The sequence below is a fragment of the Bos indicus genome, chromosome 19 (genome assembly GCF_029378745.1).
Source record: "Bos indicus isolate NIAB-ARS_2022 breed Sahiwal x Tharparkar chromosome 19, NIAB-ARS_B.indTharparkar_mat_pri_1.0, whole genome shotgun sequence".
NCBI classification, from domain to species: Eukaryota; Metazoa; Chordata; class Mammalia; order Artiodactyla; family Bovidae; genus Bos; species Bos indicus.
In genome coordinates, this window is record NC_091778.1 from 16222005 (window position 1) to 16246121 (window position 24117).

The 24117-nt window shown below is 52.1% G+C and overlaps 2 protein-coding genes across 4 annotated transcripts; one reads left to right on the forward strand and one right to left on the reverse strand.

Moving 5' to 3' along the window:
• Positions 1-650: 650 nt before the first annotated feature.
• Positions 651-9459, forward strand: NLE1 (notchless homolog 1). 3 transcript variants are annotated; one of them, XR_002183087.2, is made up of 13 exons: positions 651-706; positions 837-980; positions 2570-2787; positions 3348-3427; positions 4267-4343; positions 4517-4614; positions 4950-5142; positions 5702-5837; positions 6002-6048; positions 6888-6954; positions 8592-8751; positions 8842-8912; positions 9116-9459. XR_002183087.2 is itself a non-coding variant. In XM_019982436.2 (13 exons), the coding sequence occupies exons 1-13, from the start codon at positions 680-682 to the stop codon at positions 9126-9128; spliced, it is 1467 nt and encodes a 488-aa protein (XP_019837995.2). In that variant the 5' UTR covers positions 651-679; the 3' UTR covers positions 9129-9459. The 3 variants fall into 3 exon arrangements, 2 of the variants coding, with proteins under 2 accessions (XP_019837995.2, XP_019837997.2); XM_019982436.2 differs by having other exon boundaries at positions 6752-6954; XM_019982438.2 differs by having other exon boundaries at positions 662-700; positions 6752-6954.
• A 1440-nt stretch (positions 9460-10899) lies between these two features.
• On the reverse strand, positions 10900-23453 carry FNDC8 (fibronectin type III domain containing 8). The gene is made up of 4 exons (XM_019980780.2): positions 22586-23453; positions 14226-14592; positions 11995-12231; positions 10900-11459 (listed from the first exon to the last, which is right to left on the reverse strand). The coding sequence occupies exons 1-4, from the start codon at positions 22792-22794 to the stop codon at positions 11307-11309; spliced, it is 966 nt and encodes a 321-aa protein (XP_019836339.1). The 5' UTR covers positions 22795-23453; the 3' UTR covers positions 10900-11306.
• Positions 23454-24117: the final 664 nt, after the last annotated feature.

Genomic DNA, 24117 nt, shown 5'->3' on the forward strand with positions numbered 1-24117 from the left:
ATTTTAAAACTTAAAAAGAATCCTAATTTCTGCCTTCAATCCCATGGGCTCTGGTTTTATAAGCCATTCCCATTTCCTACCTCTGTGATCTCAGGGACAATCAACCAGCCAGAGCCTTGAATTACGCATTGGTAAAACTGGGGCTCAGTCCTGGATGTTCATTGGAAGGACTGATGTTGAAGCTGAAACTCCAATACTTTGGCCACCTGATGCAAAGAGCTGACTCATTTGAAAAGACCCTGATGCTGGGAAAGATTGAGGGCAGGAGGAGAAGGGGACGAAAGAGGATGAGATGGTTGGATGGCATCACCGACTCGATGGACATGGGTTTGGGTGGACTCCGGGAGTTGGTGATGGACAGGGTTCATGGGGTCGCAAAGAGTCGGACACGACTGAGCGACTGAACTGAAAACTGGGGCTAAGAATCGCTGTTCTGAAAAGACAAAAGGTTGTCAGTATCCTGCAAGGCACTGGGAGAGACTGAACGCCCAGGCGGCCACCGGTCCAAGGGTAGGATGTGGAGGCTGAGCTGAGCCCACGCCCAATGCCGGAGGCTTGGCGGGGCGCGGCACTTCCCCTCCGCGACACCAGGGGGCGATGAGGCGGGCTGCGGCGCCGCTGAACCACGGCAGCGGCGCTCCATCACGCCGGAGTTACCTCCTCCACGTGGGGACGCAGGATGGCGGCGGCGGCGGCGGCGGTGGGTGTGCGTGAGTGCGGGCGGGGCCCGCGGACGGGCTCTCCCGCCGGCTTTCCCGAGGCCGTAGGGAGGCGGGAGTGGGGGCCCTCGGGTAACCGAGGCACGGGAGTGACGCCCACCGCGCTTGTCCGCACAGGACGAGGCGGCGACGCGCGATGTGCAGCGGCTGCTCGTGCAGTTCCAGGATGAGGGCGGGCAGCTGCTGGGCTCGCCGTTCGACGTGCCCGTGGACATCACCCCGGACAAGCTGCAGCTCGTGTGCAACGCTCTACTGGCCCAGGTGAGCTTCGGGCACGCGGGGGATCGGGAGGCCGAAGGTCTTGGGTACCAGGGCCCCCACCGCTCCCCCGAAGTGCTGACAACCCGGCCTTGCGGTCTACCTTTGGGGAGGGTCGGAAGATGTGATTCGAGTGAGCGATTTACACGCCCACCTTCAGGGCCCACCTGCGGAGAGACCGCGCGTTTTGAACACATTGGGCGCATCATCACAGTGATTCCTTGTCGCAGCCCCGCACTGTCTCCCCGTTGTCATTAACTAACCTCATTTTACATTGTTGCCTACGATCATTCGATTGTGTGTAAGATGCTGCGCCGTAGGTGGTAGATAATGGAGTTGGAACTCAAACGTCAGACTCAAAACTTCTCTCCTAAGCTGCTCAGTCAGCTCAGTCGTGTCCGACTCTTTGGGACCCCATGGACCGCAGCACCCCAGGCCTCCCTGTCCATTACCAACTCCCGGAGTTTACTCAAACTCATGTCCATTGAGTCGGTGATGCCATCCAACCAGCTCATCCTCTGTCGTCTCCTTCTCCTCCCACCTTCAATCTTTCCCAACATCAGGGTCTTTTCAAATGAGTCAGTTCTTCGCATCAGGTGGCCAGAGTATTGGAGTTTCAGCTTCAACATCAGTCCTTCCAATGAATATTCAGGACTGATTTCCTCTAAGCTGCTGCTGCTGCTGCTGCTAAGTCACTTCAGTCGTGTCCGACTCTGTGCGACCCCATAGATGGCAGCCCACCAGGCTCCCCCGTCCCTGGGATTCTCCAGGCAAGAACACTGGAGTGGGATGCCATTGCCTTCTCCGCTCTAAGCTGCTAGTGTTTATCAAAATGCTGCCCTCTATTGGAGGTGGGCTTCTCTGGTGACTCAGTGGTAAAGAATTGGCTTGCAGTGCAGGAGACACTGGTTCGATCCCTGCGTCTGGAAGACCCCCTGGTGAAGGAGATGGCAACCCACTCCAGTATTCTTGCTTGGGAGAATTCCAAGAGCAGAGGAGCCTGGCGGGCTACAGTCCATGGGGGCCCAAAGAGTCAGACAGGATTTAGCAACTGAACAACATCAACATTGGAGGTGGGGGAAGTTGCTTAAAAATGCAGTACCTGGACCCCACCCTACACTTAACTACACCGGACCCAGGGGTGAAGCAGAGAGTCTGCATTTTCAATCAGCTTTTTGGATGCTTCTTACACATTATAGAGCCTGGTGTGGTGGTTTAGAAAATGCCTTAAATGCTGTATACTAATTCTAATCCTGGACTTCTGTCTGAAGAACCTGAATTAGTCATTAGCAGTAGGACATTGGGCTGATCACTTGGTTGCTCTGTTTTTTCAGTATGAGTGCCTATCTGTCAGGGTAGGTGTGAGATGCAGATAAAGGATTCTAAAATGGTTTGTAAATATTCTGGAGTTGATTTTGAAGGACTAAAAAGGTCTTGCTCAATGGGGAATAATGGGAGTGTCCCAAGCAGGGTGGCTGAAAAGAAGGCTTTGCCTGCACACAGCTTGCAGAGGGTGGGGAGGGGAGGGTCCCCCGGTGGAGGCTGCCCTGCCCGTCCTTTGATGGGGTGTCCCCTTTGCTCTTGTCCTCCAGGAGGATCCCCTGCCACTGGCTTTCTATGTGCACGATGCGGAGATCGTCTCCTCGCTGGGGAGGACGCTGGAGTCCCAGGCGGTGGAGACAGAGAAGGTCTTGGACATCATTTACCAGCCACAAGCTATCTTCAGGGTTCGCGCTGTGACCCGCTGCACCAGCTCCTTGGAGGGTCACAGTGAGGCGGTCATTTCCGTGGCCTTCAGCCCCACGGGAAAGTAAGGACAGCAGCAGAGTCATGGAGGGGAGTGTGGATGCAGCTGTTGGCTGGGGTGGGGGGACCCCCAAGTTATGCTCAGTGGGGCCTCTGGCTGCCTTTCCTTGACCCAAGCTCTGGGCTCAGGGTGTAAGTAAGTGACTCGCCCACTGAAATTTTGTCCCCAAAGGCCAAGGACACCTGCCTTGGAGGAGCCCTTCCTGGACTTGCTCTCAGGAGAGCTGAGCTGCAAGCTCACCTCTACCCCTTCCTTGCTGTGTGACCTGGGCAGGTCACTTAACCTCTCTGAGTCAGTTGTTCCTCTGAGAAACAGGGTTTATTTGCTTCTCACAGTCCTCTGAGAAGCTTTAACTGGTTATGGCTGTGGCCATTCCTTTCTCCCAGATGGCCTGTGTGTTATAGTTCTCCTTTTCAGAAGAGAGAGAAATTTCCACTCCCAGATTCTGTTCCCAGAAGACAGTTGAATAGGCCGCGGGAATGTACGAGTGCAGTGTTTTGGGTGGGGCCCAACCCAGCCCCATGTCCCCAGTGCAGAGGTCAGGCCGCCCTCTTCTTCCCCAGGTACCTGGCCAGTGGCTCCGGAGACACGACAGTTCGCTTCTGGGATCTCAGCACTGAGACGCCACACTTCACATGCCAGGGTCGGTACGCACGCGGTTACCCACAGAGCGGTGTTGATACAGAGGCAGGCGGGTGATTCGTTCAGCTCTCTAGTTCCTGGGAGGCCCAGAGCACATTCCAGCCTCTTAACATCCAGTTAGCGGTTGCCAGTTCCTAGGTGGAGACCTTACCCTTGAGCCCCACCAGCCACTTACAAACAAGCAGAGACTGGACCCAAAAGTCAGCGGGAGGATGCGGGCAGGGACTGTCTGGCTGGTAGCAAGGAGAACTGGGCTTAAGTCCGGTCTCTGCCACAGTAGTTCTCAAACTTGAACATGCATCAGAATTACTTAGAGGGCTTGTTAAAATACAGGTTTCTGGGTCCCACCCCCAGAATTTTTGTCTCCTCCAGTCTGGGATGTGGCCTGAGAATTTGCATTTCAAGTTCCCAGGTGGTGCTGATGCTGCTGGCCCGGGAGCCTCACACTAGTGAGGTGACCTTGTGTAGGCCTCGCTTCCTTTCTAAGCTTCAGTTTTCTCATCTGGAAAATGGGGGTGATACTTCTCACTTTGCTCCATACTCTAGAGCTATCGTGAGAATTGTAAGGGCTGACATGTGCAAGAATTTTATATCACGTGGCACGTGAGGAACCATTAGAAAGTGGCGGTGTTATCTGTGCAGCAGCTGCATGGCTCTAGCACTTGGGGAGGGTTTGCCATTTGCCTGGGGAGTCTCATCTCTTCGATCAGTGTTTGAGCATTCATTTATTTGGCAGCTAACTATGTGGCAAATAGCACTTTCTGCAGTGTGCCGGGCATTGCTGAGCGTTTGGGATAAAGACAGGTGTGGCCCCCCTCTCTCCCCTCCCTGTCTTCCCAGGACACAGACACTGGGTCCTGAGCATATCCTGGTCCCCAGATGGCAAGAAGCTGGCTTCAGGCTGTAAGAATGGCCAGGTAGATGATGCTTGGGGTACTTATGTGGGGACCCTGGAGTCCCTTCCTGGGAGTACCTCAGAATGAGGTCCTGGGGTCTTCAGGGAGGGGTGGCTGGGGGCAGTGGGCGGGGGACCCTGGGTGGGGCCAGGGGAAGGTTGGGGAGGGTTATTTGATGAGCTTCTGTCCCGCAGATTCTCCTGTGGGACCCAAGCACAGGGAAGCAAGTGGGCAGGGCGCTCACTGGCCACAGCAAGTGGATCACAGCCCTGAGCTGGGAGCCCCTCCATGCGTAAGTGACACTGACAACTGGGGTGAATGAGAAGCCAGGGGTTCAAAGCTGTACCCCGCCCCTTAAGACTCGCCTAAGAGGAGTCTTAGGGGACAGGGTAGGGGCTCTGACTGGCAGTGACAGCATGGCAGGCGGTGGGGAAGGTCGTCTGCACCCGTGGGTGGGGGGTGGTGGGCGCTCGTCACGGGGACTGAGAGCCACCTTGCAGCCACCGGATGGTGGGGTCAGGAAGCCGTCGAGACGCTATCCCCGGCCTTCGAGCTGGGCATCGGGAGACAGCGTGGGAAGACAGGCATTGCCCGCTCAGAAGTGAGGACCCATCTCTTCCTCCCCAGCAACCCCGAGTGTCGCTACGTGGCCAGCAGCTCCAAGGACGGCAGTGTGCGGGTCTGGGACACGACTGCGGGCCGCTGCGAGCGCACCCTCACCGGGCACGCGCAGTCAGTCACCTGTCTCCGGTGGGGAGGGGACGGACTTCTCTACTCGGCCTCCCAGGACCGCACCATCAAAGTCTGGAGGGCTCATGATGTAAGAGCTCGGAGGGGTCCGGAACCAGACTGGGGAAATCGCGGGTCAGGGATGTCGAACCAGTGTTTCCTGAACTTGTTCCGGGAACTGGTCAGGGAGGTGCTTCTGAACAGTGGGTCCTGGGGTCAGTGCTGCGTTACAGCGGAGAGTCCAGGGCCCCTGAGCGTGGTCAGGCTCTGGAATTTTCTGCTGTCGGAAGCCTATTTAGGTTTATCAGGCCTGCTGTATCGCAAACTTACTGGACTAGAGCCCTTTTTTCCTGACATGTCTTTTCTGTGAAACATATTTTCAGAAACATTGATCTGGGCTCATGCCCTCGTTTCACAAATGAGAGACTTGAACCCAGAGGGTTCGAGTTTTGATTCAGATCACGATGAGTGATCTGATGGGTGGTTTGATTCAGATCACAGTGATTTGATTTGATTCGGATCACAGTGAATGCGGGCCCTGCTTCAGAGTCCTGTGGGCCACCCCCCATCTTCTGGGGCTGACCTGGACATTCATGTTCCTGGGGTGCAGAGTGCTCTGTGAGCGTCTGACCTGTCTCCGTCCACCCTAGGGTGTGCTGTGCCGGACTCTGCAAGGCCACGGCCACTGGGTGAACACCATGGCCCTCAGCACCGACTACGCCCTGCGCACAGGGGCCTTTGAGCCCGCCGAGGCCTCAGTGAACGCCCAAGACCTCCGAGGGTCCTGTGAGTGAGCGGAAGGAGGCAGGGAGGAAGGGCTGCTTGAGAAGGAGCTGGCTCTCGGGCTTCACGTGTGAGGGGCCAGCCTCGGCCGGGTGGGGGGTGCTTGCTGTCCATGTTGAATTTTCTCATCAGCCTTGTTCCTTCTTTCCTTTGGTGCCTGGACACAGTGCAGGAGTTGAAGGAGAGGGCCCTTAGCCGCTACAACCTCGTGCGGGTGAGCGTCCCCAGCACCCCCAACTCCATGTGGGGTTTCTCCTCGTCCCCCAAACACTGCACAGGCTCAGGCCCCTCTCCCTTGTAGCCCCAGTACAGAATGTACCGTTCCCCCAAAGTTCTTCCTTTACAATTCTAAAACCTTAGTGCGCTGTGAATCAGTTTATTTCACTTTGGGTTTTTTTTTTTTTTGCTTATCTATTTATTTGTAATTCTAAGGTACCTCTGTTTATTTATTTTGGCCTCGGAATTCAGGCTGGTAGTTCCCCAGCCAGGGATAGACCTCCTGTCCCCTGCATTGGGAACATGGAGTCCTAATCACTGGACACGAGAAGTCCCTCTCTTTTTAAAATTCCATTTAGTTTCAGTAACACATTCAGATAGTCTAGGGTTCAAAGAACACACAAAAAACAGATGGTGGAGAGCCTTTCATCTCTGTGGCTCCTTCTGGAAGCATCCAGTGCTCCCAGTGTCTCGTGTGTCCTTTCCGAGACTTCACACACACGTGTGTGTGCACACTACACAGTACAGACACACACGTACACAAGCCCACATAGCAAACCCGGCCCCCTGTTAAGATACCACGGTGGGGACTTCCCTGGCGGTCCGGTGGTTACGAGCCCACGATTGAGCAGACGGTGGTGTGTCCGCCCCTGAGGTCGGGTCTCCTCCCTGAGACCATGTGCGCGTCCTTGCCGCCGCAGGGCCAGGGCCCAGAGAGGCTAGTGTCTGGCTCAGATGACTTCACCCTGTTCCTGTGGTCCCCGGCAGAGGACAAGAAGCCCCTGGCACGGATGACGGGGCACCAGGCCCTCATCAACCAGGTGGTCTTCTCCCCAGACTCCCGTGTCATCGCCAGCGCCTCCTTCGACAAGTCCATCAAGCTGTGGGACGGCAGGACCGGCAAGTGAGTGGGGGGCGTGGGCCCGGGAGGAGGGGCGCTCCCCCTCCGGAAGGAGCTCGGCTCTGCTGCTTTCTAGCTGTGTGGCTCTGGCAAGCAGTTTGATTTTTTTTTTTTTTTTTTTTCATTTATTTTGTTTTTATTTTTGGCTCTGCTGGATCTGCGTTTGCGCTCGTGGGCTTTCTCTGGCTGCAGTGAGCGGGGGCCACACTCTAATTGTGGCGTGCCGGCGGGCTTTCTCTAGTCGCAGTGAGCGGGGGGCCACGCTCTGATTGTGGCCTGCCGGCTTCTCATTGCAGTGGCTTCTCTTGTTGGGAAGCAACAAGAGAAGGCTCTAGGTGGGCAGGCGCAGTAGTTGTGGTGCGCGGGGTGGGCTTAGCTGCCCCGAGGCATGTGGGATCTTCCCAGACAAGGAAAGATGCAAACCCATCCCCTGCGTTGGCAGGCGGATTCCTAACTACTGGAGCACCAGGGGAGTCCCTGGATTTTCTGAGCCCCTGTTTCCTCTTCTGGGTGTGCAGACCCCTCACCTCTCAGCCTTATCACAAGGATTGAACGAGGCGGTGTGTTCAGCACCCTCACTAAGCGGGTGCTGAGAATGGCTAGTTCATTGTACGCCTAGGGAGAGAAATGGTCTGAAAGCTGGTCAAGGGCTGGGGATGCAGCAGATAAAGTAGGTTTGTGGTCTGGTTGTCATCTGGCCCTCCTTACAGTGGAGTCCACAGATCAGACAGTGCGTTACCTGTCTGGGAGCTTGATGGAATTGCGGAACCCTGGGCCCCCCAGCCCAGAGCTTGGGGATCAGAACCCGCCATTTAAGGACACCTTTCAGGTCTGAGAAGCAGTGGTGTGACGAGGCACAGCGCCCTTGCAGTTGATAGGAGGAGAGGTCGAGGCGTGGGTTGGGGAAGGAGCAGGGAAACACTCCTGAGGCTAAAGCGGGACTTGTGTGTCCGTCTCTGTGTATATCCACACCAAAGCCCTGTGAAATAGGCTGTTTGGTTAATTCATTTACTTGGCTGGGTTGGGTCTGAGTTGCAGCGTGAGGGGTCTTCATTTCGGCATGTGGCCTTCTCTACTTGCAGACGTGGGCTCAGTTGCCCCGTGGCATGTGGGATCTTAATTCCCCCATCAGGGATCAAACCCGAGTCGCCTGCATTAGAAGGCAGATTCTCAACCACTGGACCCCAGGGAAGTCCCCAGCTCCTTTTTAAGACAAGGAAACAGTCTCAGGTCCAACGACTTGCACCAGCAGACACAGTCAGTCTGTCCCGACCAGGTCCCAGTGGCCCGGCCCACTGCTCCTTCACGCCACCTGTCAGCAGGCACCTGCTGGGCTGGGCAGAGCGGGGGGTGTCGTGCAGACGGGCCAAGAGATGGGAGCATTGGAGTCCAAGGCTTGCGAAGTTGAGCAAGCATGGAGGCCTGGCAAGAAGCATCCTAGAAGCAGTTTTACAAAATCGCAATGACCAGCAGAGGTTAAATTGGTCCGGGGTGGGGGCCAGGCAGGGAGATTTTATACGGGTTCCCAGGTAATCCTGACATGCAGCCACAGTTGAGAATGACTGCCGGGGGCCTCGAGCACCCTTCAGACGTGTCCCAAGATCTCACATTCGTCCTCATCACTCTCCCCCCTGACCCAGGTACCTGGCCTCCCTGCGCGGCCACGTGGCTGCCGTGTACCAGATCGCGTGGTCGGCCGACAGCCGGCTCCTGGTCAGCGGCAGCAGCGACAGCACGCTCAAAGTGTGGGACGTGAAGGCCCAGAAGCTGTCCACGGACCTGCCGGGCCACGCGGACGAGGTGCGGCCAACCCTCGTGGGCTGAGCGGGGACTGAAGCCTGCCCCCGACCCCAACCCTGCTCACTGCACCACTGTCCCCCTCCCGTTTAGGTATACGCTGTCGACTGGAGTCCCGATGGCCAGAGAGTGGCCAGTGGTGGGAAGGACAAGTGCCTCCGGATGTGAGTTTCGGGGTGTGGGGGGTGCAGTGGCGGCCGGTGTGCTTGGCTCTCCTGCCCTTGCCCTCGTGGTCATCCCCCGTGGTGGAGAGCTCCACGGGCTCTCTACCTGCCCAGGCTCGCCCCCATCGTGGGCTCCTGGGACTGTGCGGTGCCTTTCTTTCCTGAGCTGGGGTCCCCATCCCATTCCCTGCCTTTGTTCACAGATGGAGGAGATGAGAAGCCCCCCAGGTCTCTGGGATCCCCATCTGGACTCAGCTTCTGCCCACTGCCTGCTCTGATGGGAGGCCTCAGGCTGCGTGATGGCCTTGAGAATGAGCGTGACCTGCTGTCCTCGGTCAGACCCCACGGGGGTCCCCCCGCAGAACAGGTCAAAGGTCGCAGGAGGTCGTCACTGACCCCAGTCATCGGCCATCACTCGGTACCTCGCTAGCACGAGCATGGGCAGCAGAAGGCTGGGCGATGACCAGCTGCTGCCTTTTCTAAATGCTGTCTCTCTTCAGGGTCAGGCCCCGGATTCTGTGACCAAATAAATAACTTATATTTTGTGTGTTTGGGTTACGATTCCTGTCCTCGATGCCCAGGGGTCTATGCTGGGTCAGTTTGTGTAGCCCCTCCCTCTGGGCTACTCCAGTACCATGCTGAGCAGGAAGCGGTCTTTCCTTTCTTGCCACCGTGCCTATGAGGGAGAGGCTGGGGTGACGCGCTGAGGCCTGTCTTGTAGTAGCTAGAGGAGGCTCTTAAGGCTGTGTTGTCCCTTCTGGCAGCACGAGCCACGTGTAGCTGTTTGCATGAACTAGAATTCAGCCCAGTTAGAAATGCAGTTGTCACACTAGCTCGAGACTACTTCCTGGTCTGGACAGCACAGAGAGAGGACGCTGTGACCATCACGGGGACTTGTGCCAGCCCTGCTGCTCTGGGGTGCTTTCCCTGACCTCATTCAGTGTCACTGGGCTCTCTGGGTTCAGAGAGGCGGTCCCTGAGGGCTCCCCCTAATGGGCTGTGTGGTGGTGCAGGCTCAGGCAGAAGTGGGGATGGTGTGATGGGGAGGGTGGCTCTCTGCCCCCCAAAGACTCACAGGGTGAAGGGAACCCCCACCAGGACATGCTGAGACCTTGGACCGAGGTCTTGCCCCCACTCTTCTTCCAGGACCAGGTGCCTCTACCCGGGTTGAATTCCAGCCATCCTTGTACAGAGCACTCGGGGCCACAGCCTTTTTTGACTTCTTGGTCCTCCTCACCCTCCCCCACCCACATCTGTGCTTTTACGATTTTGCACCTTGCCTGGCTCTGGTTCTCGGCTTCCACCTGCCTGGTCTCTGCAGTGGGACTACGTGTGGGCTGAAGGGAGGCGACAGGCTCTGAGGCCCCACTCTGTGCCACGCTCTCTGCTGCTGGGCTCTCACTTGAGCCTCACAGTGACCCTGCAGCCGTGCCTGGAAGGACTGTGCCACGTCCCCAGGGCGGGGTACAGATGTGAAGAATCAAAGAGCCAAACAGGTTTCTAGCCTTCCTTAGTATTCTTTGGACACGTGATGAATGTAATTCACACAGGAGAGGATGGGGATTCTGTCGTCAACAGCTTGGGAAATGCTGGCTAAAGCCAAGTAAAGCAGGTTTCTGTGCTGTCGCCACCACCCCCCCAACCTTATTTTTTTGGCCACGGCACACAGCAGGGATTGAACCCTCACGCCTTGCATTGTAAGCGCAGCGTCTTAACCACTGGACTGCCAGGGAAGTCCCACATCCCCGTATTTTTGATGAGGAAATTCAGCCCCAGAAGCGTAAGTGGTTTGTCTGAGCCATCACATCCAGGAAGAGCCAAGGTGAGACAGAAGGGATTAAACCCTCCCCTCAGAGCTTGGGCACTTTGCCCCATGTCCCCCCAGGCTCAGGTTGGGCTGACTGCAGGCTGTCACTGCCTGTGTCCAGCATCACTGTTTTTCCTGGCGAGCGCTGTAGTCTTTGGGGACCGTCTCTTTCTCTCACAGGGAAAGGGCGATGGCATCTCATGACCCCGTGTCCCCCTGACCCACCTGGACTCTTGGTCCTGGCAGAAGCCAGAAGGGTGAGGGTCCGCGGCCCAGCTGAGGCCGTCAGTGGCACAAAGCAGAATCTCAGGGTGCTGGGTGACCTGCAGGTTTTAATGAGGGACCTGGACCAGCCCAGATCTGGGGAAGGAAGCCTAGCAGCTACGGGCAGTGGAGGCTGATCTGGCCTGGCCTGCAGAGGCTCCGGGTGAGTGGAGCTCCCCTCTAACCTTGGCCCCAGGCCCGGAACCAGCAGGGTGGTCAGTGGTTCCCTGGCTCGGGGCTGGTGGTATATCTCGTGGTTCTGACTGCTGAGGACCCTGGGCCGAAGCTGAAGGTGGGTGAGGGGCTTCCTGGGACCCTCCCCCTTAGTAGGGAAAGAGGTGTTCCAGATCTTCGAGCCTGCGCATGTCCTCCAGCCCGAGGGACACGGTCTTCCGCTGGGGCTCCTTGCGCTGCACGGTAATCTGGATGGGGTTGTTCTCGGGGAAGCTGTTCAAGTCAGTGGCCACGGTTGCAAACTGAAAGAAAAAAAAGTCCTCAGAACCCCTTGGCAGAGCTGACCCTGGCCTCACCTCTTCCACACCGCCACCCCCTCGTCTGTCTGTGAAGGGGTCTCCGAGTGCCCTACCAGCCTACTCACTGACATCTGTTTCTCCCCGGTTGTGTGCTGTTTCCAAGCTCAGCAGTGTCTACTCAGGCCTGCCCTGCCACCCCCAGGCTCTTCCCTGCTTTGTACCCCGTTAGCCTCTTCCCTCTTTTTTTCCCCGCAGTGCCCTTGACTTCACAACCCATCACAATCATTGATAACTAAGTTGAAGAATCCAGAAGCCACTGGCTTTGAGAGACACACATTAGGGATGAATGAACAGGTCAGTTTCCAGGGGACCCCAAAGTGACTTACTCCTTAACCCTCTCCAAGGAGAACAGTCTGTAACTGAGGCTTATCTGCCCAGGGAGAGGGAAAGCCAGCAGGAGGAGAGGTCCTGGGGGTACAAGGGTGTTCCCAACCTCTAGGGTCCCTGACCCTTGGGCCCCTCTTCTCCCATGGCTCACTTTGTAGGGCTTGCACCACGTCCCCACCCCAGCGGTGTTAGCTGCGCGGACCGTGAGGCAGTAACTCGTGTTCGGCTTCAGCTCCATCAGCTTGACAGTGGTGCCCAGGATTTTATTGAAGATCCAGGGGCGGTTCTTCGCCTTGGGCGTCTCGCCGCTGTTTTTCCTGACCACCTCCTGTAACAGGACCTGGTAGAAACTGACCTGCTGCTTGCCAGGGGCGTAGGTCCAGGAAATCTAGGAGGAGAGAACCCCCAAGGCTTCCTCAGACCTGGCCTGGCCTCCCCTTACCACCCCACCAGCCCCTCTGCAATGTGGGTCAGAAGACCCCAATCCCATCCCTGCTCCCGCTGGAGCTGAGGCAGGTGTGGCTGAGGGTGGTAGGCATACCCCATGTTAGATGAGGCCCCACCAGCCCAAAGCCTGAGCCATTCTCCCTGGGCAGCCTCACCAACCTCAGGGGGTACCCTCAACTCCATATTCTATAGACTGTGTGTCCGTTGAAAGGGACCTTAGCAATCATCTCGTCCACCTCACTCACTGCAGATGAGGTTACAAGTTCAGAGAGAGGAAGTGTCCGGCCCATGGCCACACAGCAAAGTGCCAGAGTCAAGGTTCAGACCCGTCTCTCCTGAGTCCACTTTGTACTACAGCCATGGCTGCCAAGCCAGACTAAGGATTGCAGAGGGCTTTTCTAACACTGCAGATTCCTGGCCCTGATGTCACTTGCCTTGTCTCCTGTTTCCAGTGTCTCCTCCATCTAGGCTAGTGGCTCTCAAACGTTGGTGTGCATCAGAATACCCCAGAGGACTTGTTAAAACAAGGACCGCTGGCCCCTGTGCCCAGTTTGATTCAGCAGGCCCGATCAGGAGGGTGGGGAAAGCAAGGATTTAAATTTCTAACAAGGTGCCATATGATGCAGATGCTACTGGTGGTCTGGGGACCACACTTTGAGAAACACTGCACTGGCCTATCCAACAATGGTCCTTCCAGATTTATCTTCCAAAGTAAGTGAAGTCACTCAGTCGTATCTGACTCTTGGCGACCCCATGGACTGTAGCCCACCAGGCTCCTCCATCCATGGGATTTTCCAGGCAAGAGTACTGGAGTGGAGTGCCATTTCCTTCTCCAGGGGATCTTCCCGACTCAGGGATCGAACCCGGGTCTCCTGCATTGCAAGCAGACTCTTTACTGTTTGAGCCACCAGACGGTATTTTCCAATATGTAACTCATATCGCATCTCTCACCTGATACAAAACTCTGCACAGAGCTGGTCCTCTTTGCTTACTGAAAAATCCATACAGTAGCCTAACATTTGAAGAAGGCAATGGCACCCCACCCAGTACTCTTGCCTGGGAAATCCTATGGACAGAGGAGCCTGGTAGACTGCAGTCCATGCGGTTACTAAGAGTCAGACACGACTGAGCAACTTCACTTTCACTTTTCACTTTCATGCATTGGAGAAGGAAATGGCAACCCACTCCAGTGTTCTTGCCTGAAGAATCCCAGGGACAGAGGAGCCTGGTGGGCTGCTGTTTATGGGGTCGCACAGAGTCGGACACTACTGATGCGACTTAGCAGCAGCAGCAACCTAACATTACAGGACCTCTGGAAAATGACCCCCTCCTGCTGTTCCCTTCCTGTATCCAGAACAATGCTACTCAGCATGTGGTCTGTGGGCCATCAGCACCACCTGGGAATGTGTTAGCAATGCAGAGTCTCAGACCCCACCCCAGACCTACTATGTCAGAACCTCAAGGAATGAGGAATCTTCTTGGTAACATGATGATCAGATCTGCAGGTGCCGGAAAGTGTGAGCAACCCCGAATTAGGACGTGGATGTTTTCTCCCATATGTGAGCCTTTGCTAGCATCAGCCCTGCACAGAATGCCTTTCCTGGTCTCTAGATGTTTAAGTCTGACCTCTGTGTCCCAGCTCAAATGTCACTGAACGCCAACAAAGCTTACTCCTGCAGCTGGAAGTAACGTTTCTTTCCTTCCAAATCCCCAGTGGCACTTGGTCTGAACTTTTCCTACAGCATTGAACCTTCTCTAGCTTGAGCTGGAGTTCTTTACAGATACGCCCTCTCTCCTAACCCATGCACTAGAGCTCAGGATGCAGGCAGGAGGTATCCACACACTCCCCAGTGAGCTCAGCTCAATGCCGGGCATGTGGGGGTGGGGGAGGGAGGGCATCAAGCCTTTGCCAGATGCATCTGGGTGGAAACGCACCACAGCTGTGGAGTCGCTGACCGTGTGTTCACAGACGAAGGGCGCCTCCGGCACATCCAAGACCACAGAGGACTCCGAGGGCGTTGAGGACGTGTCTGTGTCCACCTCAGGGTTGTCGAAGTCCAGCAGGCCCCCAGGGGCCATCTGGGACTTAGACTGGGGGCAGAGGGCCAGGTGCCCCTTCTCTGTGCTCTTGGCTATCGAGGAAAGGCTGAGTTTGTTCAGCTCGCCCTCCAGCATGCCCGCAAAGAAGCTGCTGTTGGGCTGGGTCACGGCCAACTTGATGGGATTCAACAAGGTGGATGACATGGGGGAGATGCTGGTGTCATCGGAGCTGCATTCGGAATCCTCCAGCGGCATGTGCTTCCTGGAGGGGGAGGGGAGAGGGGAGATAGATGGAGGCAGCTGCCCCAGCCCCTGCTGCCTGGAGGCTCCCAGCGGCAGGCAGGCCTTGGGCAGGACTTACCAATACTCTCAACTGCTTTTGAGCCACTCAGAACATTCTTGCTCTGCAGCAGTTCGTCATACTCACCGGGACACTCACTAGTGCAAAATGCACATTCCTGGTCCCTGGTCCCCAGCTGGGACGGCATTGGGGAAGCTGCTAAAGCATCTTTCATAAGATCCTCAGATGACTCTGATGCAAGTGTTCTGAGAACCACATTTTTAGAAACACCACTAAAGCTCCAAGTCCTTCCTCCAAGGTAGGGTGCAAACACCCCAGGGAATGACCATAACGATCTACTGGGATATGGAAAAATATCTAAAAGTATCTAAAAGAAAAATAATAAGTTTTATTAAATATTTATTTACTGTTGTTTAATATGTAATTACTGCATTTATTTACTTAGATTTTTATGACAGTTATCAATATGTATTAATATACAGCATGTAAAATTAACAGCAAAGATAAATATATATTTATTGGGGTAAATGCTCAAAAACTTTTCTTCCTTTATAATTTTTTTATTTTAAAAAAGTGTTTGTTTACGTATTTTCGGCTGTGCTGGGTCTTCACTGCCGTGCAGGCTTTCTGCAGTTGCAGAGAGCAGGGCCTACTCTTTAGTTGCGGTGCTCGGCTTCTCGATGCGGTGGCTTCTCTTGCTGCAGAGCGCAGGATCTAGGACGCGCGGGCTTCAGCAGATGCAGCTCCTGGGCTCTACAGCACAGGCTCATTAATTGCGGTGCGTGGGCCTAGCTGCTCCGTGCCATGCGGGATCTTCCAGGACCAGGGATTGAACCCATGTCTCCTGCATTGGCAGGCGGATTCTTTACCACTAAGCCACCAGGGAAGTCCTCTAATTTTTTTTTTTAAATTGTGAAATATTTCAGACTCATTCAAGATATCAAGGATAATAAGTTCATGGGGACATAATGTACAAAATGACATGACTTAGTGACTAAACCACCACCACCCAACCAATGCACAAAGTGGTGGCTATAAGGAACAATATCGGATTGTACATTTGAAAGTTCCTAAGAGATTAGGTCTTAAAAGCTCTCATCTCACACACAAAAATTTGTAACTGCGTGGTGATGGATGTTAACTAAGCTTACTGGGGTAATGATTTCACAATACATACAATTATCAAATGATATTGCATACTTTAAACTAATGCAATGTTAAATGTCAACTGTGTCTCAATAAAACTGGAAAAAATGATATTATATTAAGCTTCCATTTAGCTTCTATCCAACTCAGAACTAAAGCTGTCTCAGTGTAACTAAAGCCCCCTGTGTACTCTGCTCCCCTACCCCTCTCCTGATCCTCTCCCTCAGAAGCAGCCTGAGCAGTAAATTTAAAATTTTGTGTTTCTTATTCCCAATGTGTTTTCATAGGTTTGTTAGATACGTATGCTATTATTTTGCATAATTTAAACTTTATATAAATAAATGGTATCATTCAGTACATATTCATTTGCAGTTTGCCGTTTTCTTACTTAAAACATTGTATTTTTAGATTAATCTGCTCTGGTTCAGTCATTTTAACTGTTGTAGGGTGTTCTGTTACATGGATATTTGTATTGTTACCAATTCTTTGCTGTTACAAAGAAAAACCTTGCCCATGTTTCCCCACTCTTTAAAATTTTTTGCTGATGAAATACAGGATCAAAAAAATTTAACTTTCAAATCTTTTTTTTTTTCTTACCTTGAACTAAGGTAAGAAGGAGGGAACACAGCTCTACCCATCAACAGAAAATTGGATGAAAGGTTTACTGAGCACAGCCCCGCCCATCAGAACAAGACCCAGTATCTCCCTCAGTCAGTCTATCCCATCAGGAAGCTTTCATAAGCCTCTTATCCTTTTCCATCAGAGGGCAGACAGACTGAAAACCATTACAGAAAACAAACCAATCTAATCACATGGACCACAGCCTTGTCTAACTCAATGAAACTATGAGCCATGCCATGTAGGGCCATGGTGGAGAGTTCTGACAAAATGTGGTCCACTGGAGAAGGGAATGGCAAACCACTTCAGTATTCCTGCCTTGAGAACCCCATGAACAGTATGAAAAGGGAAAAAGATAGAACACTGAAAGATGAACTCCCCAGGTCGGTAGGTGCCCAATATGCTACTGGAGATCAGTGGAGAAACAACTCCAGAAAGAATGAAGGGATGGAGCCAAAGCAAAAACAACACCCAGTTGTGGATGTGACTGGTGATGGAAGCAAGGTCTGATGCTGTAAAGAACAATATTGCATAGGAACCTGGAATGTCAGGTCCATGAATCAAGGCAAATTGGAATGATCAAAGAGGAGATGGCAAGAGTGAACGTCGACATCTTAGGAATCAGCGAACTAAAATGGACTGGAATGGGTGAATTTAACTCAGATGACCATTATATCTACTACTGCGGGCAAGAATCCCTTAGAAGAAATAGAGTAGCCATCATGGTCAACAAAAGAGTTCGAAATGCAGTACTTGGATGCAGTCTCAAAAATGACAGAATGATCTCTGTTCATCTCCAAGGCAAACCATTCAATATCACAGTAATCCAATTCTATGCCCCAACCAGTAATGCTGAAGAAGCTGAAGTTGAATGGTCCTATGAAGACCTACAAGACCTTTTAGAACTAACACCCAAAAAAGATGTCCTTTTCATTATAGGGGACTGGAATGCAAAAGTAGGAAGTCAAGAAACACCTGGAGTAACAGGCAAATTTGGCTTTGGAGTCCAGAATGAAGTAGGGCAAAGGCTAATAGAGTTCCACCAAGAGAACGCACTGGTCACAGCAAACACCCTCTTCCAACAACACAGGAGAAGACTCTACACATGGACATCACCAGGTGGTCAACACCGAAATCAGATTGATTATATTCTTTACAGCCAAAGATGGAGAAGCTCTATACAGTTAGCCAAAACAAGACTGGGAGCTGACTGTGGCTCAGATCATGAACTCCTTATTGCCACATTCAGACTTATATGAAAGAAAGTAGGGAAAACCACTAGACCATTCAGGTATGACCTAAATCAAATCCCTAACGATTATACAGTGGAAGTGAGAAATAGATTTAAGGGACTAGATCTGATAGAGTGCCTGATGAACTATGGCCAGAGGTTCATGACATTGTACAGGAGACAGGGAGCAAGATCATCCCCAAGAAAAAGAAATGCAAAAAGGCAAAATGGCTGTCTGAAGAGGCCTTACAAATAGCTATGAAAAGAAGAGAAGTGAAAAGCAAAGGAGAAAAGGAAAGATATACCCATTTGAATGCAGAGTTCCAAAGAATAGCAAGGAGAGATGAGAAAGCCTTCTTCAGTGATCAATGCAAAGAAATAGAGGAAAACAACAGAATGGGAAAGACTAGAGATCTCGTCAAGAAAATTAGAGATACCAAGGGAACATTTCATGCAAAGTTGGGATCAATAAAGGACAGAAATGGTATCGACCTAACAGAAGCAGAAGATATTAAGAAGAGATGGCAAGAATACCCAGAAGAACTGTACAAAAAAGATCTTCATGACCCAGATAATCATGATGGTGTTATCACTCACCTAGAGCCAGACATCCTGGAATGTGAGGTCAAGCGGATCTTAGGAAGCATCACTACGAACAAAGCTAGTGGAGGTGATGGAATTCCAGTTGAGCTATTTCAAATCCTGAAAGATGATGCTGTGAAAGTGCTGCACTCAATATGTCAGCAAATTTGGAAAACTCAGCAGTAGCCACAGGACTGGAAAAGGTCAGTTTTCATTCCAATCCCAAAGAAAGGCAATGCCAAAGAATGCTCAAACTACCACACAATTGCACTCATCTCACATGCTAGTAAAGTGATGCTCAAAATTCTCCAAGCCAGGCTTCAGCAATATGTTAACTGTGAACTTCCAGATGTTCAAGCTGGTTTTAGAAAAGACAGGAACCAGCAATCAAATTACCAACATCTACTGGATCATCGAAAAAGCAAGAGAGTTCCAGAAAAACATCTATTTCTGCTTTATTGACTATGCCAAAGCTTTTGACTGTGTGGATCACAACATACTATGGAAAATTCTTCAAGAGATGGGAATACCAGATCACCTGACCTGCCTCTTGAGAAATCTGTATGCAGGTCAGGAAGCAACAGTTAGAACTAGGCATGGAACAACAGACTGGTTCCAAATAGGAAAAGGAGTACGTCCAGGCTGTATATTGTCACCCTGCTTATTTAACTTATATGCAGAGTGCATCATGCAAAATTCTGGGCTGGATGAAGCACAAGCTGGAATCAAGACTGCCGGCAGGAATATCAATAACCTCAGATATGCAGATGACACCATTCTTATGGCAGAAAGGGAAGAAGAACTAAAGAGCCTCTTGATGAAAGTGAAAGAGGAGAGTGAAAAAGTTGGTTTAAAGCTCAACATTCAGAAAACAAAGATCATGGTGTCTGGTCCCATCACTTTATGGCAAATAGATGAAGAAACAGTGGAAACAGTGGCTAACTTTATTTTTGGGGCTCCAAAATCACTGCAGATGGTGACTGAAGCCGTGAAATAAAAAGACGCTTACTCCTTGGAAGAAAAGTTATGACCAACCTAGATAGCACATCAAAAAGCAGAGACATTACTTTGCCAACAAAGGTCCATCTAGTCAAGGCTATGGTTTTTCCAGTAGTCATGTACGGATGTTAGAGTTGGACTCTAAAGAAAGCTGAGTGCTGAAGAATTGATGCTTTTGAACTGTGGTATTGGAAAAGACTCTTGAGAGTCCCTGGGACTGCAAGGAGATCCAACCAGTCCATCCTAAAGGAGATCAGTCCTGGGTGTTCATTGGAAGGACTGATGTGGAAGCTGAAACTCCAATACTTTGGCCACGTGATGCAAAGAGCTGACTTATTTGAAAAGACCCTGATGCTGGGAAAGATTGAAGGTGGAAGAAGGGGACGACAGAGGATGAGATGGTTGGACGGCATCACGGACTCAATGGACATGAGTTTGGGTCAACTCCGAAAGTTGGTAATGGACAGGGAGGCCTGGCATGCTACAGTCCATGGGGTTGCAAAGAGTCGGACACAACTGAGCAACTGAACTGAAAGTAAGAAATACGTATTTCTTGACAAGCTAGCACACGCGTGTATGTAACCCCATGGACTGTAGCCTGCCAGGATGCTCTGTCCATGGGATTCTCCAGGCAAGAATACTGGATTGGATCACCATGCCCTCTCCAGGGGATCTTCCCGATCCAGAGATTGAACCTGAGTTTCTTATGTCTTCTGCATTGGCAGGCGGGTTCTTTACCACTAGCACCACCTGGGAAACCCCAGTATATACACACATACACACACACACACACACACACACACACACACACACACATAACTAAAATGTTTCACAAACCAGTACTAACTGGTTTCCTAAACCCGTACTTATTCTGTGTGATGTACTCTGGAGTTTAAATTCTATTTAGTTCATTTTTATAATACTAGTCTCCATCAACTAGGATGAGTTCCTGACACATTCATAGGTCACAGCCCTCAGTTGGAAGAGCCCTGTCTAGAGAAAGCGGCCATAGGGCCTGTGGACACCAAGCACCTTGACTGAGGTCACCTTGGTAGTCGATGGCAGAGCTGGAACCAGAAGCCGGATCTCCCGGGCCCCATGCTACACAGCTCCTGTCTGCCCCTGGTGCTTTCTGGCTCCCCTCCCCTGCTTCCTTCCCCACCTCCCCCGGCCGCTCTAGCCAGATCCAGTGACCCACACATACCCCTAGATCCCTCACACCAAGCCAGCCTCCAGCTTCGAGGTTGATTGATCAAGGCCAAAATTTTCCTCCCTGAGCCCCAGCCCTATCAGCCTCCTCCTGCGAAATCCTGATCAGCCCAAACCTCCTATGCTAGCCCTTGGTGGACACTTGAAATAGATGACTCTCCCTCCAAGGCCCTTTGTAAGCTGAAGAGTCTGGGTATGGATGTCAGTTATACTATAGATTGTCCTGTGCTATGTGCTAAGTTGCTTCAGTCGTGTCCAACGCTGTGACTCTAAGGACTATAGCCCACCAGGCTCCTTTCTCCATAGGATTCTCTGGTCAAGAATACTAGAGTGGGTTGCCATGTCCTTCTTGAGGGATCTTCCCAACCCAGAGATTGAACATGAATCTTAATGTCTTGTGCATTAGCAAGTGGGTTCTTTACCACTGGTGCCACTTGGGAAGTCCATAAACTGTCCTTCAGTTCAGTTCAGTTGCTCAGTCGTGTCCGACTCTTTGCGACTCCATGAATCGCAGCACGCCAGGCCTCCCTGTCCATCACCAACTCCCGGAGTTCACTCAAACTCATGTCCATCGAGTTGGTGATGCCATCCAGCCATCTCATCCTCTGTCGTCCTCTTCTCCTCCTGCCCACAATCCCTCCCAGCATCAGAGTCTTTTCCAATGAGTCAACTCTTAGGAATCTCTATATTACTTTTTAAATTATTTTTTTAAATTATTTATTTGGCAGCACCAGGTATTAGTTGCAGCATGTGGGGTCTTTAATTGCAGCTTGCAGACTCTTATTGTGGCATGTGGGATCTAGTTTCCCAGCCAGGGATCACACCCAGGCCCCTCTGCATTGGGAGTATGGAGTCTTAGCTACTGTAACACCCGGGAAGCCCCAAGGAATCTCTATTGAAGATTTACTTGTTGGAAACACCAGTGCTGAAGGGGCAGCCAGGCATTGGGCTATATGCTGGAGAAAAACTCCTTGTGATTGTCACAGCAGCCCTGCTGGATGCTGTTGGTCTCGTTTTACACATGGGGGACCAAGGGTCCCGGACCTTAATGAACTTGTTTATGGTCACATATCTAAGTGGTAGAACTTGGATTAAAACTTGGTTCCCAGTCTAAGACTTTCTCATACCAGGAAGTTTCCCACCTGCATCCGCCACTTTAGCCATACCTGTTTACTGACAGGTACCTAAGGGAGTGACCACTGTATCCCCTTTCACGTCATCAGGACCAGCTACATAATTTGTGGGGTCCTTTATTCAGAAATTATTAAGACCTTCAAAACAGTAACATCCAACCATTAAACTAAGCAGGGTCCTTCCAAATGTCAGGCTGTGTTTAATTGCATAGGTCACATACCCGTGAAACTTCCCAACAGACAGTTCCCTCAGCCCACGTCAACCCACCCCTCTGTCCCTCCACTGGCTAACTCCTTCCCTTCCTCTGAGAGTCACCTCCTCCACGAAACCTCCCTTAACTTCACCCCCTCCCACACTATACTAAATTCCCTATTTCCTCCAGTTGTCCCTGTCATAGCACAGACCATGCTGTAATAGCCTCAATTCTTGTCTGACAGCCCCCTACCCCCAACTACCACACACACACACACACACACACACACACACACCCCAGGCTGGGAATTCCTTGAAGGTAGAAACTGCTTTCCAGCTCTGCATTCCCAGAACTTAACCTTGGACCAGGTACCTTGTAGGTGCCCAAAGAGTTTTGTGAAATGAAGTGAAGGAAACCCGTGATCACTGAGGAGGAACACAGACCTCAGTCTGAAGGCAGGCAGGTTCCTGGGGGTTGGGGGGAGGACATAACCAGGCAGGTGAAGGCACCATAGGGAGGATGAGCAAAGGAACCATGGCGAGAGGAGAGGGGCTTCATGGTGAGGACCAAACAGGATGATGAGCACTGCCAACCCATCTCCAGCTAATCCCAGAAGGCTTCCCGGAGCTGGAGGCCAGCATGCCTCCAAGAACTGATTTGGGGTCAGGAATCCATAGGCAACCTCTTATGTGCTCTTCCCTGGGAGTCTCGACTGTGATAAGTCAAGGAAGTGGCACCTCTTCAATACCCTCTTCCCTGCGCCCCACTCCCCTTCTCGCCAACTCCTCCGCCCATCCAGCTCTGGCCTTAGAAAGCAAAAAAGGACCAGACTCATGTCTTACGGTAGATTGATGGCATCCTCCTCTAAGAAGTTCACCAAACTGCCCCTTGAGGAAAGTGGGAGGCTTTTGGTCGTGACGGTCCTGTTCATTGACTTGGGGTTTGGAAAGGGCTTCGACATTTGATCAAGTGCATTCAAGACATTGAGGGTTTCCTTCTTCAGCATGGCCTCCTCCCCATCTCCCACTTTGTAGAATGTCTCTGATGCCATTGAGTTTGTTTGGGACCGCAGCCGGCACCATGCAGGACAACCAAGCTGACAGGAAGCAGAGAGAAACTGGAGGCAGCAGACACAGCCTTAGTTGCGGTGGGATGGGGTGCGATGAGCTGACTTCATAATTATCACAGAGTGTAACAATTAGGGGCTACCCTCCCCCCTGACCGGGGGCTGCTGCAGCCCAGGGCCAACATCAGGAGCGGGCAGAGCCCCAGAATAGTTGACGACATCGCTCGGGCTAAGGCTCTGTGGTTACAGCGGCCCTGCTCTTCTCTGAAGATCTCAAAATGCTCAGCACCTGTGCCCTTCCGATCTGCCCTGGGAAGGAGGAGGTGGATGGTGAAACAGTGGCACCTGGGCATGGAGGGAGGCAGGCAGTACTGGATGGACTGGATCCCTGGGAGTGGGACACCTCGCCGATAGAATTCTGAGATTTCATATCCAGACACTGGAGGCAGTGTGGGCACAGGGAAAGCTGGGATGGCTCATGGAGTTCAGAGCGCCCACACACCCAGGTTTTACTGCTGGAATTCTAAATTCTGTCCCACCTCCACTTCAAGTGTCTTCAGATATTGAGTGACCATGGTGGGTGGTGCAGAGGCATCCAGAAATGGGCCAGAGGCTGCTTCTGTTCCCAGGGAAACCATGTCACAGGGAGGAAAACATACACACGACTTTGTGGGGGTGAGGAGCCCGGCAGCTGTTAAAACAGCAATGGCTTTGCACCTGGGTGGGTGCAAAAGCTCTTCAGCCCAGCTCTGCCCACAGCTTCATAGGCTGTGAAGCCTTTGGCAAATGATTTCACCTCCAAGCCTCATTTTGCTCATCTGTAAAACAGGGATAAACATAGCACCTACCTCACTATATGGAGAAAGAGATGGCAACCCACTCCAGTATTCTTGCCTGGAGAATCCCATGGACAGAAGAGCCCAGCCGGCTCGCAAGTCCATGGTGTCGCAAGAGTCGGACCCGACTTTAGCGACTACACCACCACCACCACCACCTTACTAGACTGTGCGGAGCTAATCCTGTTAAGTTTTCTTTCTTCCAGAGGATGAGGTCCAGCCAAGGACGTTTGAAATTCGTGTGTTTTTCTATACACTCGGGGGTTTTATCGTTGTATACGTAAAAATTCTTTTATTTGGAAACTAGAGAAGCAGATTGCCCTCTCTGTGCTCTGCTGCTTTTTAGCAGCCATCATAATCTCGGTAATTATCTGATTTATTCGATTTACTCTTTACTGCCTTCCTTCGCTAACAGGTAGGTCCCTGGGCGTAGAGATGGTCGATCTGATCGAACGTTCTGGCCCAGCGTTCA